At 22.3% G+C, this 18,777-nt stretch overlaps 3 protein-coding genes across 4 annotated transcripts; 2 read left to right on the top strand and 1 right to left on the bottom strand.

The window, feature by feature from the left end:
- Positions 1 to 1,180: 1,180 nt before the first annotated feature.
- LOC551757 (cytochrome b-c1 complex subunit 7) lies at positions 1,181 to 2,192 on the bottom strand. The gene is made up of 4 exons (XM_624144.5): positions 2,021 to 2,192; positions 1,819 to 1,866; positions 1,492 to 1,658; positions 1,181 to 1,390 (listed from the first exon to the last, which is right to left on the bottom strand). The coding sequence occupies exons 1-4, from the start codon at positions 2,058 to 2,060 to the stop codon at positions 1,313 to 1,315; spliced, it is 333 nt and encodes a 110-aa protein (XP_624147.2). The 5' UTR covers positions 2,061 to 2,192; the 3' UTR covers positions 1,181 to 1,312.
- A 410-nt stretch (positions 2,193 to 2,602) lies between these two features.
- Positions 2,603 to 5,928, top strand: LOC412602 (polyadenylate-binding protein 1). The gene is made up of 3 exons (XM_006562343.3): positions 2,603 to 3,114; positions 3,767 to 5,023; positions 5,108 to 5,928. The coding sequence occupies exons 1-3, from the start codon at positions 2,922 to 2,924 to the stop codon at positions 5,548 to 5,550; spliced, it is 1,893 nt and encodes a 630-aa protein (XP_006562406.1). The 5' UTR covers positions 2,603 to 2,921; the 3' UTR covers positions 5,551 to 5,928.
- Positions 5,929 to 11,237: 5,309 nt separating this feature from the next.
- Positions 11,238 to 17,938, top strand: LOC726241 (tudor domain-containing protein 7). Of its 2 annotated transcripts, none has more exons than XM_001121997.5 (17): positions 11,238 to 11,442; positions 12,763 to 12,908; positions 13,056 to 13,264; positions 13,341 to 13,444; positions 13,621 to 13,732; positions 13,835 to 14,176; positions 14,246 to 14,413; positions 14,530 to 14,880; positions 14,973 to 15,140; positions 15,212 to 15,469; positions 15,546 to 15,791; positions 15,888 to 16,238; positions 16,310 to 16,527; positions 16,597 to 16,810; positions 16,995 to 17,113; positions 17,214 to 17,365; positions 17,454 to 17,677. In XM_001121997.5, the coding sequence occupies exons 2-17, from the start codon at positions 12,827 to 12,829 to the stop codon at positions 17,675 to 17,677; spliced, it is 3,318 nt and encodes a 1,105-aa protein (XP_001121997.2). In that variant the 5' UTR covers positions 11,238 to 11,442; positions 12,763 to 12,826. The 2 variants fall into 2 exon arrangements, with proteins under 2 accessions (XP_001121997.2, XP_006562405.1); XM_006562342.3 differs by having other exon boundaries at positions 11,239 to 11,442; positions 12,818 to 12,908; positions 17,454 to 17,938.
- The last annotated feature ends 839 nt before the right edge of the window (positions 17,939 to 18,777 follow it).

The raw sequence follows: 18,777 nt of genomic DNA, 5'->3' as shown, positions 1-18,777 counted from the left end.
CACGTTTGATTTCGAAAGGATGATGTTATTATCCTTTCTCCTTTCACGTAGCAACACTTGGTGTTTCGATTAAAATACACAATTTTAATAAAATTAACTTAAACAAACATTATTCTTTCTTCTTATACGTACGATTGAAAATGAAAACTCAATCCATTACAAAAGAGATATAGATACGAGTATAAGAAAAATTTGAAGACAACGTACTATTTTTACAAAATGTATAAATAAAAAAAATAATTGTTTAGAATAATTAAAGTTTTTAATTTTATTATATACAACAATATTTTATGTTGTACTTCTCAATTATCACTATTTGTATCATTCTTTATACGATCTTCCATAAAGGCTTTTAGGCTTTTAAAACTTTGCTTTTAAAAACTCAATATATATTATATATTTAAAAAATATAAAAAAAATATTTAAATTTATTAAGAAAAAAAAATAAAAAATTAAAATATATTTTTTACTCACAAAACTCAAATTACTTTGTATAAATCTTTAGTAATTGGGGATGCCGCTCAGATCCGCGTGGGGGTGAAATATTGATCCGCCATTTGCCCGCGAAACTCTTATAAATAATCGCCAAAATTATTTACTATATCGCAAATTTTTTATATATAAATGATGAACAATTGATTCTATCTTTACATTCTGGAATTATAAGAATTTCAATTTATTATTATTGCATTTATTAGCAGTGTTTTATCCATTATTTACACATAGCAAATCTAAAAGGAATAATGAATGAATCATTGCATAAAGGATATTAAATGTATCAATTAATATAAACATAATTATTAACAATCATTTTTTTCTATACATATTATTAGAAATAAAAATATTATCCAAATTTCAAAATATTAATCACAATTAAATATTTTATTAACAATTATATAACTAATTATATAACTTAAATAATTGGTATTTATAATATAATAAAAGATATATTTAATACAAATAAAAAATAATTAAAAAAATATAAAATAAATTGTAATGTATACAATACATGCATAATAAACACAAATAAATACACAATAATTTATTTAGTCTTTAATATTTATTAATAATTTAACATATAATGTTTATAAAAAATTATTCAATTATGTTAAATTATTTTTTGTGATTATAATTATTTTAATTAAAATATATTAATATTTTTTTATATTATAACTATTGTATTTGAAATAATAGAATTTAATTGAACAAATTAATTTATTTAATATTTATATTTCATATATACAAATTACTATATATTGAACTTACAATTTAAATGTAAAATGAATGTAACATTCACTACTATGTTATTATATTATTCTGCGTTCCATCTTTCTTTTTCTTCACGTTCCTTTCTCATTTCCTCTATAATGGGTGTTAGATAAAGAATATCCTATTTAGTAATAAAAATTAGATATTAATATTTTAAATTAAAATATAAAGAATTATAAAAATATATGAAAATTAAATTTGAAATAATTTGTATTAAATTACATCTTCAAATTTAGTCCATTGTTCTTTTGGCAAAATTTTCTTTTGACAATCTAATTGCATAGCTCTAATAATTCGAAAATCACGTTCTTCTACTATGTGAGGTGGTACTCGCTTTAATGCTTCTCGTACTTCTTCAGTTTCATGAAGAATATCATCTCGATGTAAACCTATAGATATATATAAAATTATGAGTTAGAATATTGAAATTAAAGTAAGATTTATTAATAAATTTATGTTTAAAATATATTGTTTATATCATAGAATAATGAAATTTGAATTTGAGAACATATAATAACTATTATATTAATATACATAAATATTTCATACCATATTGATTAAATCCTGCAGCTTCATATGCCCATTTTTGTAAATTTGCTATAAAAATACAACATTTAAATATATATATATATATATATATATATATTATATATATATACACATTCATATATGTTATAACATATTACATATAATATATATGATTATATAAGAATATTATTTATGGAATTTTATAAATTAAAAATTTACTTACGAAATTTACGTAATAAATAATTTGTTAAATAAGTTGCCATTCTACGTTCTTTATGTACGTAATTAAATTGCTCACACTTGTTCGAAAATACTATTTTTTGTACTTTTTCTACCTTTGACTTAATAAAGTTTAAGATATCTTACTGCACAAATACCTACGTTATCTTAATAAATCCCTAATATGATAATAGCTAGTTTTAATGTAATTCATAAATTATTTTATATTTTCGCAGTTAATAAATTATAATGTTTTAAAGAAATTATAATTTCTTATTTTAATTAAATAAATATATAATTATAAACTATATAAAGTGCGAAACTTATTTATCACTATTCAAATATGTTATTTAAAATAAAATAAGAAATATTTAATATATTTAAAAATATCTAAAAATTGATATTTCTGTATTAAAAATTGTATTATATTATAATTGATTTATCAAAATAAAATGTATATTTTATCATATAGGAATATTTAAAGTACTCTAGATTTAAATGCAGATGGCGTTGTAATTTATAAAAGGAACTACTTTTCTGGCGTGTAGTGTGTACAGTGGTTAGTATATAAGCACAGAGGGAACTACTTTCAATGCCTCTTCCTCATTAAGAGTAGAGTTGTGTTCACGTGTGGTTGTGTCTCCTTTTTCCACAAAATAGGTCACACAACCCACCTCCATTCGTGAAATAACTCTTCTATAAAAAAAAAAACCAAAAAAAATATAAAAATTATAAAAATATAAACAAAAAAATCGAAAAACCGTAGCTGAAAACCGCGAAACGTAAGTAAAGTGTGGAAAAAAATAGTAATCATTGTGTTACAAAGAGCAACGTGGTCGGAAGAGCGCAAGCCATATTGAAGGAACGAGAGAAACCAAAAACCAGAGAATTTTGAACTTATTACAATGAATCCGGGAGCTCCGAATTACCCTATGGCCTCACTTTATGTGGGTGACTTGCATAGTGATATCACCGAGGCGATGCTTTTCGAGAAGTTTTCATCAGCTGGGCCTGTACTCTCGATACGCGTCTGTCGTGATATGATAACCCGACGTTCGCTCGGTTATGCTTATGTTAACTTCCAGCAACCGGCTGATGGTGAGTATAATGATTCTATATTTCATTATTTCTTTTTGAATCAAATATTTTAGATTAAAAAAAAATTACTGTTTGTTACATCATTTGTCCGTGCTTGACACGTGTTTCGGATCATACGATACCACCATATTGAAACCTATTTCGAACAAAGTAGATAGCAATTGACGGTTGGTTGAGTCATGCCTTATTTTTTTATTACTTTCTTTTTCATTTTCCAGGTGATATCGAACAGCTTGATATGAATTTATTATATTCTAAAAAGTAAAAGATTTTAATATACAACATATTCATTGTATACATATACAATTATAACTTGAATAAAAAATAAAAAGAAAAAAGGAAAATACCACATGATTCTATCGACGTATTTTAGTTCTTCAATATGTTCTCATTATTAATATATTTTTCAAATTATTATTCAATGTAATGTAACTTTATTTATGATTCATTTAGAATATACATAAGATAATTGGAAATATTTTGAAATCTGTAATTTATATTGAATATATTTTTTAAAATAATGATATTATATATATACTAAATAAATTAAGAAAAAAATAATTAAATTTAATAGAAATATTTACGAAAATTATATATTTTTTTAATTATAATAATATAATAATATAATTGTTTGTATTTTTTTTTGTTGTAGCGGAACGTGCTCTTGATACCATGAACTTTGATATGATAAAGGGGCGGCCTATTCGTATCATGTGGTCTCAACGTGATCCTTCTCTTCGAAAATCTGGTGTTGGAAATGTATTTATAAAAAATTTAGATAAAAACATAGACAATAAAGCAATGTATGATACGTTCTCTGCATTTGGTAACATACTTAGTTGCAAAGTAGCTCAAGATGAATCTGGTGTTTCTAAAGGTTATGGTTTTGTTCATTTTGAAACTGAAGAAGCAGCAAATAAATCTATTGATAGAGTTAATGGCATGTTACTAAATGGAAAAAAGGTATATGTTGGCAAATTTATACCTCGTAAAGAACGCGAGAAGGAATTGGGAGAAAAAGCTAAGCTTTTCACTAATGTTTATGTAAAGAATTTTGGAGAAGATATGACGGATGATAAACTTAAAGAAATGTTTGAAAAATATGGGACCATCACCAGTCATAAAGTAATGATTAAAGATGACGGGAAATCTCGAGGTTTTGGTTTTGTTGCTTTTGAAGATCCTGACGCTGCTGAACAAGCAGTACTTGAATTAAATGGAAAAGAGGTTGCTGAAGGAAAGTGTATGTATGTTGGACGGGCGCAAAAGAAAGCAGAACGTCAACAAGAACTTAAGAGAAAGTTCGAACAATTAAAATTAGAACGTTTAAATCGTTATCAAGGTGTAAATTTATATGTAAAGAACTTGGATGATAGTATAGATGACGAGCGGTTACGCAAAGAATTTGCACCATTTGGAACAATTACCTCTGCTAAAGTTATGATGGAAGAAGGACGCAGCAAAGGTTTTGGATTTGTCTGTTTTTCCGCTCCTGAAGAAGCTACTAAAGCTGTAACAGAGATGAATGGTCGCATAATAGTTACTAAACCATTATATGTTGCTCTGGCTCAGCGTAAAGAAGATCGCAAAGCACATCTTGCTTCCCAATATATGCAACGTTTAGCAAATATGCGAATGCAACAAATGGGTCAAATTTTCCAGCCTGGCGGTGCTGGAAATTATTTTGTTCCCACTATTCCTCAACCACAAAGATTTTATGGACCTGCACAGATGGCCCAAATTCGTACAACTCCACGTTGGCCAGCGCAGCCTAATCAAGTACGACCCAATGCACAAACTGGAAGTTCTGGTTTTGCTACAATGCAAGGTCCATTTAGAGCTGCACCACGTGCTCCCACTGCACAAGCTGGTACTATGCGAAATACTTTATCTGCCAGACCTATCACAGGTAATAAATATTGAACTTTTATGCAATTTTTTTATATTTAAGTTTTATAAATAAGAATTTTTATAATTTTTCTTATTAATTTAGGTCAACAAGCGGTTGGTGGTGCAAATATGCAAAATCGTTCCATGGCTGGTCCAGCAGTGGGAGTTTCAGCTCAAAGCCGTCCGTCAAATTATAAATACACTTCAAACATGCGTAATCCACCACAAGCAATGGCAATCCCTGCTCCTACTCCTGTTCAGCAAGCTGTTCATATTCAAGGCCAAGAACCACTAACTGCCTCAATGTTGGCAGCTGCTCCACCACAAGAGCAGAAACAAATGTTGGGAGAACGTCTTTTCCCATTGATTCAATGTATGTATCCACAACTTACTGGAAAGATTACAGGAATGTTGTTGGAAATCGACAATTCAGAACTTCTACACATGTTGGAGCATAATGAATCGCTGAAAGCCAAGGTTGAAGAGGCCGTAGCTGTATTGCAAGCTCATCAGGCCAAACAGGCTGTGGCTTCTAAAAAAGAATAAACATTAATTAAGGTATTATTTTATTCTTCCTTAATTGTTCGTAACAATGTTCAGTTTTCTTCCTCATTCTGCGATTATCTTTGGTTTAAATAAATTTCTTCTGAAGCTTTATGGTGGCTTAAGCGATTATTACATGCAAGAATGACAGGAACAAATTGTTATTCAAAACTAATAATTGATCATGAAAGGGTTTTTCATCAAGTTTTATGATAATAAATTTTCCTTTAAAAGTATCAAATGAGTTTATTCTTTTCCTAATCCTTATTTTGATTTAAATGTTTTTTTTTTTAATTATTGTTAAGACATTTGTATCATTACTTTCATGTAATACAAAGAAAAATGTAATAAAAGTACAGAAAATAAATTATTTGAAATGTTTGATTTGTAATTTAACATTTATTTATTAACATTAAAATATATATAAAATATATATTTTATGCTTTTTTCTTTTTGTAATAATTGATATCAGTTATTAAATAATTTAATAATTTAATAATATATAACTATATTTAGAGATATTAAACAAATAAAATTTCTATAAAATCTATTTTACATAAATTAAATAAATATAAAGAAAGTATTGAAATAATTTTATTTATAAAGTATTATTTATTATAATTTATATGGATTATTTATAAATATATTTTTATTAGTACCATTTTTAAAAATAATTGCTATACAAGATGTTGATATATTTATGAGTTATCTTTGAAAGGTCAATTATAGAGACTAAAACACAAAAGTTTATATATACAAAAGTATCAGTTAAGATTTATTTATTAAGCAAATTTAAGTTTGCGTTAGATAAAACAAAACGGAAACAGATTAAAACAAATCTATCTCTATGAGGGCGATATTTGTTTATATTTATTTAAATTGCTTATAATTTAATAAATAAATCTTAATTGATATTTTTTATACCAATTTTTATATTTGTTTTGATCTCGAATCGATCTTTCAAATGTGACATGCAATTGTATTATCATTTTGTATAGAATGAAAATATAACCAGGAAAAATGAACTTATATTAAAAAAAAATATGTTAAATATATATGACGAATAAAATGAAATATATCTAATTCCCGAATACGAAAGAAATTATTAATAGATTATTTTACATGCGAAAATTTTAAATAAGTAATAAATATACAATAAAACTTTTTTATTCAACTTATAGTTTAAAAAAATTGAAATTGAGCAATAAAATATTTATGTACATGATGAATTTTTAAATTTAATTTCTTCGAAAACTAATCTTAAAAAAATTTTATTTCATATTTATTATTTATTTTTATATATAGAATAAATTTCTACTAATAGTTCATTCGTATATACTTATGAATTAAATAATTCACTTAAAAATTAGTTTTCGAAAAAATAAAATTTTAAAATTCGATTATATGACTGTATATGTTTAATCTTAATTTTCTCATAAATAAAAACTTAAATGATTTTATTTTATTTTTACATGTAAAATAATCATCTATAAATAGCTTATTTGTATTCAATTGGAAATTAGTCAAAACGACATTTGAAATGAAAAAATTTTATTTTTTTATTTTTGATTATCTTTTTATAAAAAAATCATCTTCTATTATATTACTAACAGACATCTTCTGAATACATGGGATATATGTACATATTTTAAGAAATTGAATATATTTTTTATATATTTTTATTTGCTTTATGCGTTTGTATATGTATTAAATGAAAATATATGCGAAATATAAAATACAACATAAAAATATATATAAATATATTCTAGAGTTCAATCGATCATCAATTGATTTGAAATTTGAGAGGGATGAAAGAGTGTGAAGAGATGAAAGATGAAGAAATGTCTTCTTTTTGCGCGATATTACTTTTTTGTTTGTGATATCACAAATCTCTTACCATGTTTTGTATTTGTATTAATAAATCAAAGTATCTATTCGTGAGATAGCGTTGCTAAATTTTTCTATTTTCTTATCTAATTTATGAATAAAATATTTATTAATAATTTATAAGAAAAAAAAAAGAAAATGGTAATTTTATGTTTAAAAATATTTTAAGAAATATTGTAAATGAATTGCAAGTTCATCTTATTTTCAAATTTGAATGAATTATCAATGAGAAAAGTTAATCTCATTATTTTAATAATATTGGAAATATGCTGTAAAAGATATCATTTTGAATAATTTTTTTCATATAATCGACAATTGGTCTTAATTTTTGAATTATTTGCAAAAAACATTTAGTACTATTATTGAATTCTATCTATATGTATTTAGCACGCGTAACAATTGTGATCACAAGTTTCAACTGTTGATATAAACACGATATAACGGGTGAACAAATATCAGCACGTTTAGTATTCATTCATTCAATGAGTTTGAACATTCCATGGATTCTTTGGATCTGTGGAATGCGAAAATAAAATATAAAATGATCTCTGGATCGAAATTACAATTTTCGAAGCTAATTTTTTACTTATACATACACAGAATATTAATATATTCGTGGAGTATCTTTGGAAAATTGATTCTAGAAGCAAAGTAGATATAAAAATTAATATATAAAAATATTGATATTGAGATTTATTTATTAAATTATAAGCAATTTAAATTTCCATTAGATTCCAAAAATGAAAATAGAACAAGTTAACAGTGTGATAAAGATTTCATTCTAATATAATTTCATTTTATCTAAATTTTAATAAAGTTATAATTTAATAAATAAGTGCCAAATTAATAATCAACCAATTTTCGTTTAATAATTTTTGTTTTTTTTTTATAATATTTTATTTTATTGTCCCATAAAATGTATTAATATTCTGTTAATATGTTTTTAATATAAATAGATTTTAAATCTATAAGGAAATAGATCTTGAATAAGCTCACTTGTTATATTATTATATATATGCATATAGTTTGCCATTTTTAAATAGCCGATATATATATACATAATATACATACATATTGTCATGAATATACGCATACAAATAAAATTCAATAATATAATACTAAAAGTTTTCTGAAAATAACTAAATTAATTTGAAAATTATTAAGTATATACAAAGAAAAACAAATTTCAAGTTTATTAAGGAAGTTGATCGATAAATTAATCAAATTTGATATGCTTAAAAACAAAACTTCATTATGTTTTATTTTAAGCCATAAATTTCTTTATACTATAGACATTACAAATCATTCTGTATTGAAATATTATATATATGTATATTATTATTAAAAAAAAAATCATGTAATGTTTCTTCAAAATAAATTTCAAAATGTTTTTATAAAAAATATAGAAGAATATATTATGTTATAAATTATATAATTTAATTATAGAAATAATAATATAAGATTTTAAAATCAAATTAATTTTTTTAAATGGAAATTTATATATTTTTACTTATAATCTTTAAAAAAAATTCAATCTAATAGCAGACTGTTCCTTTTTATAAATGATCACAAAATTATTAAAAATTGGGAAGTCAGGACAACACATATTGTTGATCTTCGATTAATTGAATTTTTTTCATTTATAGATAATCAAATCGTTTAATCATAAAAAAAATTATTGAAAAAATTTTTGTTCAAAATTATTCAAAAAATATTAGTATTCAATTGTCAAACGTATTCAGATAATAACAGATTCTATATTTTTTATAACTGAAAAATTGATTGTATCTTAAAAAATAATATAACTATTTAGAATTATGTTTAAGAACTAAACTTTTTAAAAATATCATTATATATTCATTATTTAATTAATCAATATTTCATTATTGTATTATATAATTATCAATTGAAATAATTCGTTTATATAAACAATATTTTTCTACACTCATATTTTTTTATATCAATCTATATTTTTTAAATTTTATTCGATTTTTTCGATAAGATTTAATATAATATCTGATAATTTTTAATTTCTACTTCTTACTTTAGCATTTATTAAATTAAATTTGATTTTGATAACATTTCAAAACCATTAAAATCGATATTCTAAAAATTATCAAAGAATTATAATAATTATAAGAAAATGTAAGCTCTATTGAGATTAACTTGATTTTAAATCTTTTACATTTTATAAAAAATAGATCATTATTCATTAAGTATTTATTATTTATTTATTTATTGTTTCTGTCTATTTTAATGTTTTTGTTATTTTTAAAAATATGCTAAAACTTAATAATATAGAAATATAATAATAATAATATAACAATAATAATTCTTTTGCAAGTACAGATTTTTTTGGAGATTTTATCATTATACATTGATTCTTAATATATTCTTGCTATAAATAATCATTTTATATCATTGAATTGAATGATAATATGTAAAAGATTTTAAATTTTTAATTATTTTTTAAAAATTGAATCAAAGTTTCTCAATAACTTCTTAAAGCTATTGACTTTTACTATGTATTATAAAGAACAAACAACGGAGAAAGTATCCTTTCTCCAATTTCAGGTCAACGTTATAAAAAATAAAGGACATCTGTTTTATTTCAAGAATTAGCTGTTTTTGTGGAAATTTATAAAATTTTCCGTATAGCTTTCTTTTAAGTGCATTGTAAAGAATCTTCTGATTTATATTTGTCTAAAAATGCTTAAAACTTTTAGAGATATATATATATATATATATATATTATTATATAATTATTATATAATGTATATTATATATAAAATATACATATTTTCTTATTTGTCAAAAAATTTGAAATTGCAGTTATTTTTTTATATATAAACAATATTTTAGCCGCATTGATATATATATATATATAGCTTTCTTTTTTCTATAAAGAAATATCATTAAAATAAATGTGCTTATAATATATTATTAATTAAAAAATTATTATAATTATTATAATTTAAAATTTCTTTTTAATTGTTTTAATATTAGCAAATGTCATAAAATATTTATATTATTTTAAATGCGCGAAATCTTTTTCTTTTGTTTTAATTGAATTTTATTTTTTATTTAAATTAATTTTAATATTTTGTAAAAAATTTACTAATATTATTTATTATATATATTTTTTCTATATTTATATTTTGTTATTGTTATGTTTTATTATTGTAGAAATATTTTTTCTATAAATATTATAAATTTTTATAAATTTTCTATAAATATTAAATTTATGAATGTGAGAATTATGTTATTAAAAGATTATCTAGAATTGTTTCTAAATAGAATAAATGTATTATATTTCAAGTAATTTGAAACATAAATACGTTATAGATAAATAACAGGGAGATCAAGTTTCAATTCATGATCTATTAATTAAATCAAAATATTTAAATTTTTTTTCAATTATCAGATTATATTTCTAATATATAAAATTATTTAAATTATCATAATTAATTCATAGCTTAAATGCATAGCTTACTTATATTACAATTTAATTTTAAAATAATTTAATTAAATTTTTAATTATTTCGATATTCAATATAATATATTATTATTATAATATTATATAATTAAAATTAGTAATAACTTATCGTTTATGTAATACGTGATATAAATAATAAATTTAGTAGATTTATAAATAATTAAAAAAATATAATTATAATAGAAAATTAAGAGTTTCCAAATATACCGCTTTTTTAAGTCTAACTGATGATTGGTTTATTATTGAGAGATAGAGGGGTTAAGAACAAGTCTGATTGGACGAATGTGGCAGTTCGTGTTACTTCAACAAATAGTATGTTAGACAGTTACTCTGCGGAGATGTAATGGAGTTGGGAAATCAGTTTTCACGAAGAATAAAGAAGAGGGAATGTTAGAATCTATCGAGTTGTTGCCAAATACTGGTACATTTGTACAAGAAGTAGTGAAGTTCAGTGCAGTTGGAAGAAAAATTTATGATCTATTATATATATGCGATATTTGAAGAAAGAAAAGGTATTTTCAATTTTTATACATATATAACGGTGGCCCAATTTTTTCTCTAAGTATTCTATCGCTATTCAAATTATTCTGAAGTTTTAATAGAATTAAAATTATCATATATTACAATTTATTTTTTCATTAATACGTGACATTGGTATTTATTAAAAATATGTTACTTGCTTGTAATTTGACATACAGCTGTTGCCATTGCTTTTTTACGTATAATTTTATATATGTAAGTATGTACTCATTACATGTCATAAAGAACTATAATTGGTTTTATCAGTTTATATGACGTCAAGGTAATGATGTACTTATTTATGTAAAATATATATTTATAATATTTACATCATTCATTATAATTATTTTAGTTATAAAAATGCATAATTCAATGATATTATTCTTGTACGATTTGTATAGTTTCAATTATTATAATTGTTGAAATATTAAATATATATAAAATGTATATTATTTTAAATACAAAGAATTAATACATTAGTAAATATATATATTTATATACATATTATACATATATAATATTTTATAATAAAATTTTATAATGTAAATTTGTTTCATTATGACAGATAATGGAATGTAAGTATTTGAATGTGAAAATCTTTTTTTTTTATAGAATATATCAAATCGAAAATAGGATCTTTTATTATTTTAAACAATTGATAAATATTTGCTTTGTTAACATATATGAAGTAATTCTGTATAATTGTGTATTTTATCAATTCCTACAGTACCGATTTGACCGCCATTTGCCGGCATTGTCCGAGTTACAATAGTTTGTAATTATAAGTCGAAAAATTAATTATTGAATATTTTTAATCATTTGTTTCATTTTAATATTAATATGATACAATCACAGTATATAAATAAGTAAATTTTAAAAAATTATTATATTATTTTGTTTTATTTCATTAAAAAATATCAAATATCCAATTGTCATATATTATAAATTTATATATTATATATATAATATAATAACACTTTTTAAATTTAAACATAAAAATTAAAAAATTATAGATTTTTTTAAAAAATATTTCATAAAAACATTATTCAGAAATATTTTTTTGTTTCTACTTATTTAGATAAAAATTTTATATATTTAGTTATTACAACTAAATTTATTTTATAAATGAATTTGTTTCTATAATATATTTAAAATTAGTTACCAATTAAATAAATATCTAATCAGTAATTATATTAATTTATTATATTTATTATATTATATAAATATTTAATTGGTAATTATTAGAAATATTATTTAGATCATATTTCATTAAAAATCATTCTAAATTATTTATATCTTATAAATGTTTTCAGAATATTATTTTGTAATTATAATTTATACATTTATTAATATTTCTAAATATATAAGGAAGCAATAATGGAAAGAGAAGAAGTAATAAAAAATTTACGTGCATGTCTTATATCTTCAAAAGGTGGTGTCAAAATGGAAGACCTAAATAGTAAGTTTTTTTTTAAAAATAGAAATATTTATTTTTATTATTATATTTTATTCAATTTATATATATATATATTTAGATTTCTTATAATTATATATATTCCTATATATATTTTTAAATGTTAAATTTAATTTTATACAACTTTTATAGGAGATTATAAAATGCTCATTGATGAAAATATACCATTTCGAAAATTAGGATATCAGTCCTTAGTTGCCTTTTTACGTACTGTACAAAGTGTCAGAATTATTGAAAAGGCAGGAGAATGTTTTGTGGAGGCTATACCTAGTGAAGAATCTGCACATATTACAAAATTAATTGCACGACAAAAAACAGTGACTAGAAAATATAAAAAATTGGTAAATTTATTATTCATTTATATTATTTTATATTATTTTGTTATATTGTATTTTTTTAAATATTATATTATTTTAGGTAAATACTCGAAAACCAACACCATTCCGTCAACCTATGATGACAAAAAAAAATGTTCACAATAAAAGTGGCAATAATAATGTATATTCACAAATAAATGGAAGGTAATTTTAAATTGAATATATATATATATATCATATATCATAGATGATATTAGAAAATATTATTTTATATAAAAAAAAGTTTTATATTTTTAAAATTTTGTTTACATTGTTTACATTGTTTACATATATTAAATTTTAAAAGATATTTGAAATTATGTATTGAATATTTTTTATAGACAAAATATATCATTTTCTGCTATGTCTACAAAAATTACTATTCATCAAAATAATGAGAAACCTAGATATATACAATCTAATTGTGGAATTCCACCAAGCTCTCCTAGCAAAGTAAGTAACATATAATTGATGATATTATTATATATTTATTTTATATTTCATTAAAAAAAGTAAAATTTATATATTAATTTTATATTATATATTAATTTTTAGAGACTGAAAGATAAACAAATGAATTCTGTTTTATCATCAAATCAAAGTATTATTAATAAGCCTAGAGATGAATCACAAATAAAAAACAATTTAAAGGCAATAACGCCTGTGATAAGTCAAAAACCAAAGACTGCTGATAATAATTTGGAAATGCTTCCTAAAAAAACTTCAAATTTAAGTAACAGACTCAAAGTAAATTCTAATATATCTTCATTGTTGAATTTACATACTAATATTTCAACATCTTCTCATGAACCTAAAGTGTTATCACCTCTTTCACCTGGTCAAGTTTTAGCAGATGGTAATATAACAAAATTGCAACAATCATCAATAAATTCAATTGTAAGTGTTTGTATATGGATAGTAAGCAATTGAAAAAAATTATTATATATTAGTAAATTATATTTATAGATACCATTAGATAATATTAAAAAAAATATACCAAAACCACAACATATTGATCCAAGAAATGAATTGAAAAAGAGAGCTAATGCCTTAAATCTTCCTGAACCTGTATATCAAATTTGTCCTACAACAATTAAAAATACTAAAGAACCAACTGTATTTGCACAAGTTAAGGTTTGTAATAAAATTTTAATACTTTTACACATATTAGATATTATATTTAAGTAAAATGTACAGTAAATATAAATATATATATATATAAATAATATTTAAAATAATGAAATTTTTAGATTGGTCCTCATGGATATTCAAGTTACCCAGAAGAAGCACGTTCTGAAGATGAAGCACAAAAACTTGCAGCAAAATTTGCTTTACTCGATCTTACTGAGAAATATGGTTTATCTTTTAGTTTTAATGAAACTAAAGACAAAAATGTAATAAAAGGACGAGTTTTATCGATAATAGATGCCCATCCAAATGGTATTTTTATGCATCAGATTCCTATGTATTATAAACAACAATTTGAGGAAATTTTGCCAGGAAACTGGGAAAAAACTATTGAGGCGAGTCCGGAAATCATTTTAGAAAAAGGTGTTGATAATTCAGTAATTCTACGTCGGTTTATTTCGTCCCCTGAAAAGGTAAATTAATATGTTTTATAAATTATAGATTATTATTGTATATATATAAGAAAAAAATAAAATTATTATTTAATACATAATTTTTTTTCAAGATACGTAATATAATATCATCAAAGACAGATAAAATACAATTAAATCCAATTGGTCCTGTTGCGCCTGGACAATTGCAATTACCAGAAGAAGATTTTTGGATTGTATCTGTTACTTGTGTTATGAGTACTATTGAAATATGGGTTAGAATTGTAGGAGATGCATACAGTGTAAGTTCAAAAGAACTTCATAATTTATAATTTTTATTTTATAATATTTTATAGTTCTTATTTCTGTATAGGAACAATTTGATATTATGTCCACTGAAATGAGTCAACATTATAGTAAAATTCAACAATCTATCAAACCATTAGTTATTGAAACTGGAAATTATTATGTTATATTTGAAGATGAATCATGGCACAGAGTACGTTGTGTAGATTATAATGTTGCAAATGGAATGGTTACAGTTTCATTTATTGATTATGGTGATGAGGATACTTTTCATTATAGTAAATTGCAAATATTGGATAAGAAGTTTTGTGTGCTTCCTGCTCAAGTAAGAATGTTATTTTTTATTACAAATTTTATTATATAACCAAGAATACATAGGAACTGTATTAAATTACCTAAAGGCATTAAGACTGTGTCTTTCTGGTTTGGAAGACTTCAGTGACTGTGATAGCATTGTTAATCAAGCTGAAAAACTTTTGCTTGATCGTGCTTTTTATGTTGAAGTATTAAGTCGTAACAAAGATCAAAATAAACCTTCTGCAACAGTTGTATTTTATGACACAGATGGACCAGATGATATCAATTTAAATATAGAATTGTTTAAACAAATTTTACAAAGTGTAATAGTTGCTCCTAAATTAGATATTGTAAGTATTTTTATTTTAATAATAAAATATTATTAAATAACAATTTGAAAAGTATTTTTAAATTTTCAATAAAAAATAATTTCTTATTATACATAGGAAGGACAAGTATCTGAAGTATTTATTTCTCACATAGAACAGAATGGTGACATTTATGTACAAGTACAATGTGAAAGTATGAAACTTTTAGTTAGTTTATTAAATCGATTAATTTGTACTGGATTAAATTCAGAAGATCTAGAAAACTGTATTGTAACTACAGTTGATTCTAGTAAAACATATTTTGTATCAGTAAATAATAATTGGTACAGAGGAAAACTTTTAAGTGATGATTCTTACAATCAATTAAATGCATTTTTAATTGATTTTGGTAAAACTGTCACTACAACGAAAAACAATCTTCTTTCTTTAGAAACGTTATCTCAAGTTTTAGCAAGTTATCCTCCTCAGGTAAACTAAATTTGAATATTGGATAAAAATTTAAAAATATATTAAAATAAATTTTAATATATTCATAATAGGCTTTGAAAGTACATCTTCATAACATTGATAAATCAATGTTCAATGAAAAGATGGTTGCAAAACTTGCAGAACTTGCACCAAAAGGCGAATCACTTCTTGTAAAAGTAGTATCATCTCTAAATGGAATACCAGTTGTAGAATTATTTAAAAGAATTCAACCAAGTAACATGCTTGTTTCTGTAAATAATACTCTAGCTCTTGAAGAAGAACTTACAAAGTATAGCATACAAAAATATTTACAAATATTAATAAAGAAAATAAAATAACAACTTCATTATATTTGTAGAACACATGGCGATGGTAACAATAATGTAAAACCAAGAAAACGTATAGAACGTATAAATTCTAAACTCGCAGGAGATGATGACGATGAAGTTGTGAAGTCTTTAAAACCACCAAAAATCTCTGGTATTGGTGAATATTTCGATGTCCATGTAACGATGGCAGCTCATCCTGGAAATTTTACTATTCAACCTTTTGATGACAAACAATTGTTAGAAGTAAATATTATTTTTTTATTTATTTAATTTTATAATTATATAAAATACATTGATTATTAATATTTCTTATATGATATTTATATGGAAATAGTATTAATTATATTTATATTTAATATTAATTATATATATACATACATTATATTAATTATATTTATACATAATATTAATTATATTTATATTTTAGACAATGATGATTTCATTACAAGAAGCTTGTCAAACATATAAAGGTTCAGCTCCAACTTTAGAATTAATAAAAGAAGGCAAACTTTATGCAGCCCAGCATATTGATGGTCATTGGTATAGGTATAAATAAAAAATAACTTATTAATACAAATTTTAAATTTTAAATATAGAATTATTAATATTTATACGTCATTTTTATTTATTCTCAATTATTTTTAAGGGTATGCATTTCAAGTATAATTAAAGAAAATATGGTTAGTGTTTACTTTTGTGATTTTGGAGATGTATCAGTACTGCCATTAAATAAATTACAACCTTTGAAAAGCCAATTTTTAGAACTACCATATCAAGCTATTAAAGCGAGACTCGCTGGTATGTAATTACTTTTTTTTACTTTTAATTTATTTTTAAATTACTAAAAATATTTTATTTTGTAAATTTTATAAATTTACAAAAACAGGCATACGACCTATTAATGTTGACTGGTCTGTTGAAGATAGTTTAAGATTTCAAGAATTAGTTGTGGATAAAAATTTCGTATCAATAGTTGTTGAATCCAAACCTGATGGATTGTCTCCTGCTGATACTATATTGGGTTTAAAATTAATAGATGTTAATACAGCTGAAGACATTTACATTGATCGACTTTTAGTAGAAGAAGGTCGAGCTACAGTTATTGATTAAAGAAACATGCATAATATGCATACATGGATATAGTTAAAAAAAACAAAATTATCATAGTGAAACTAACTAGTTTCTGATCTTTGGTATGCAATATATGTACCTACAAATTAATAATTGTTTCCTATATTTATGCTAAACAAACTTTGTACAGTTTTACGTTTGAGAACATAGTTGTTTGTATATAAAAGTAATATTTTTATTTAATAGTATTTACAAAATACTTAGACATTGATAATTCATAAAAAAAAAAAAAAATTAAAAATAAAAATAATAGTAATATGAATGTATAAACATGCACCAAACAAATGTGTATGTATATACATATTATATCTATATCTATATAATATCCTTTAAGAATTATAGTTCTTTATTTTTTCAAAAATAGTAATTTATTAATCTAACTTTTAAAAATGATATATATGTATTCTTAGATTTGTGACTAAGACTATATATTTAATTTTTGAATAATTTCTTTATGTTGCAGAGTAATTGAACACATACTTTTTCATATATTCATATATTTTTTCATATATTTTTGTTAGTATATTCTATTTTTTTAAGATATTTGATTTTTTAAATATTTTTTTCTTGTTTAGTTCTTGTTATTGTCATGCGATATAATTACATAAATTGGCTGTGGCATAAAAGACAAAAATATTTTGGCGAAAATAGATAGCATTCCATTTCTTCTAATACATTGGTATGCGCTTTTTTTCATTAATTTTTTCTTATTTATAATTTTATGAGGATATTAAATGATAACAAATATTTTTGAATGATTACAAATTATTTTTTGTGTTCTGTATGTGATAAACATTTTCATTGTTTTATATGATCCTCTTTTCGTACTATAACGTATTGTCAATATTGTTATTTCTAATTTAAGCTGTTAAAATAATTTAAGATTATTATAATGTGTTATTATATATGTTTCAATTGTTTTTGATTAACACAAGAAAAATAACATTTTAGTTTATTATAGGTAATTAATTTCCTTATTTCAGTATTAGATTAGACATATATATAATATTTTATTAAAATATAATATATATTTTTCAAATTTTACTGCTTTTTGTGAAAAATATTTCATTTTGTTATAT

This window comes from Apis mellifera, linkage group LG10, assembly GCF_003254395.2.
Source record: "Apis mellifera strain DH4 linkage group LG10, Amel_HAv3.1, whole genome shotgun sequence".
NCBI classification, from domain to species: Eukaryota; Metazoa; Arthropoda; class Insecta; order Hymenoptera; family Apidae; genus Apis; species Apis mellifera.
The sequence above is the reverse complement of the archived record's forward strand: the minus strand, read 5'-3'. Positions and strand labels throughout refer to the sequence as shown.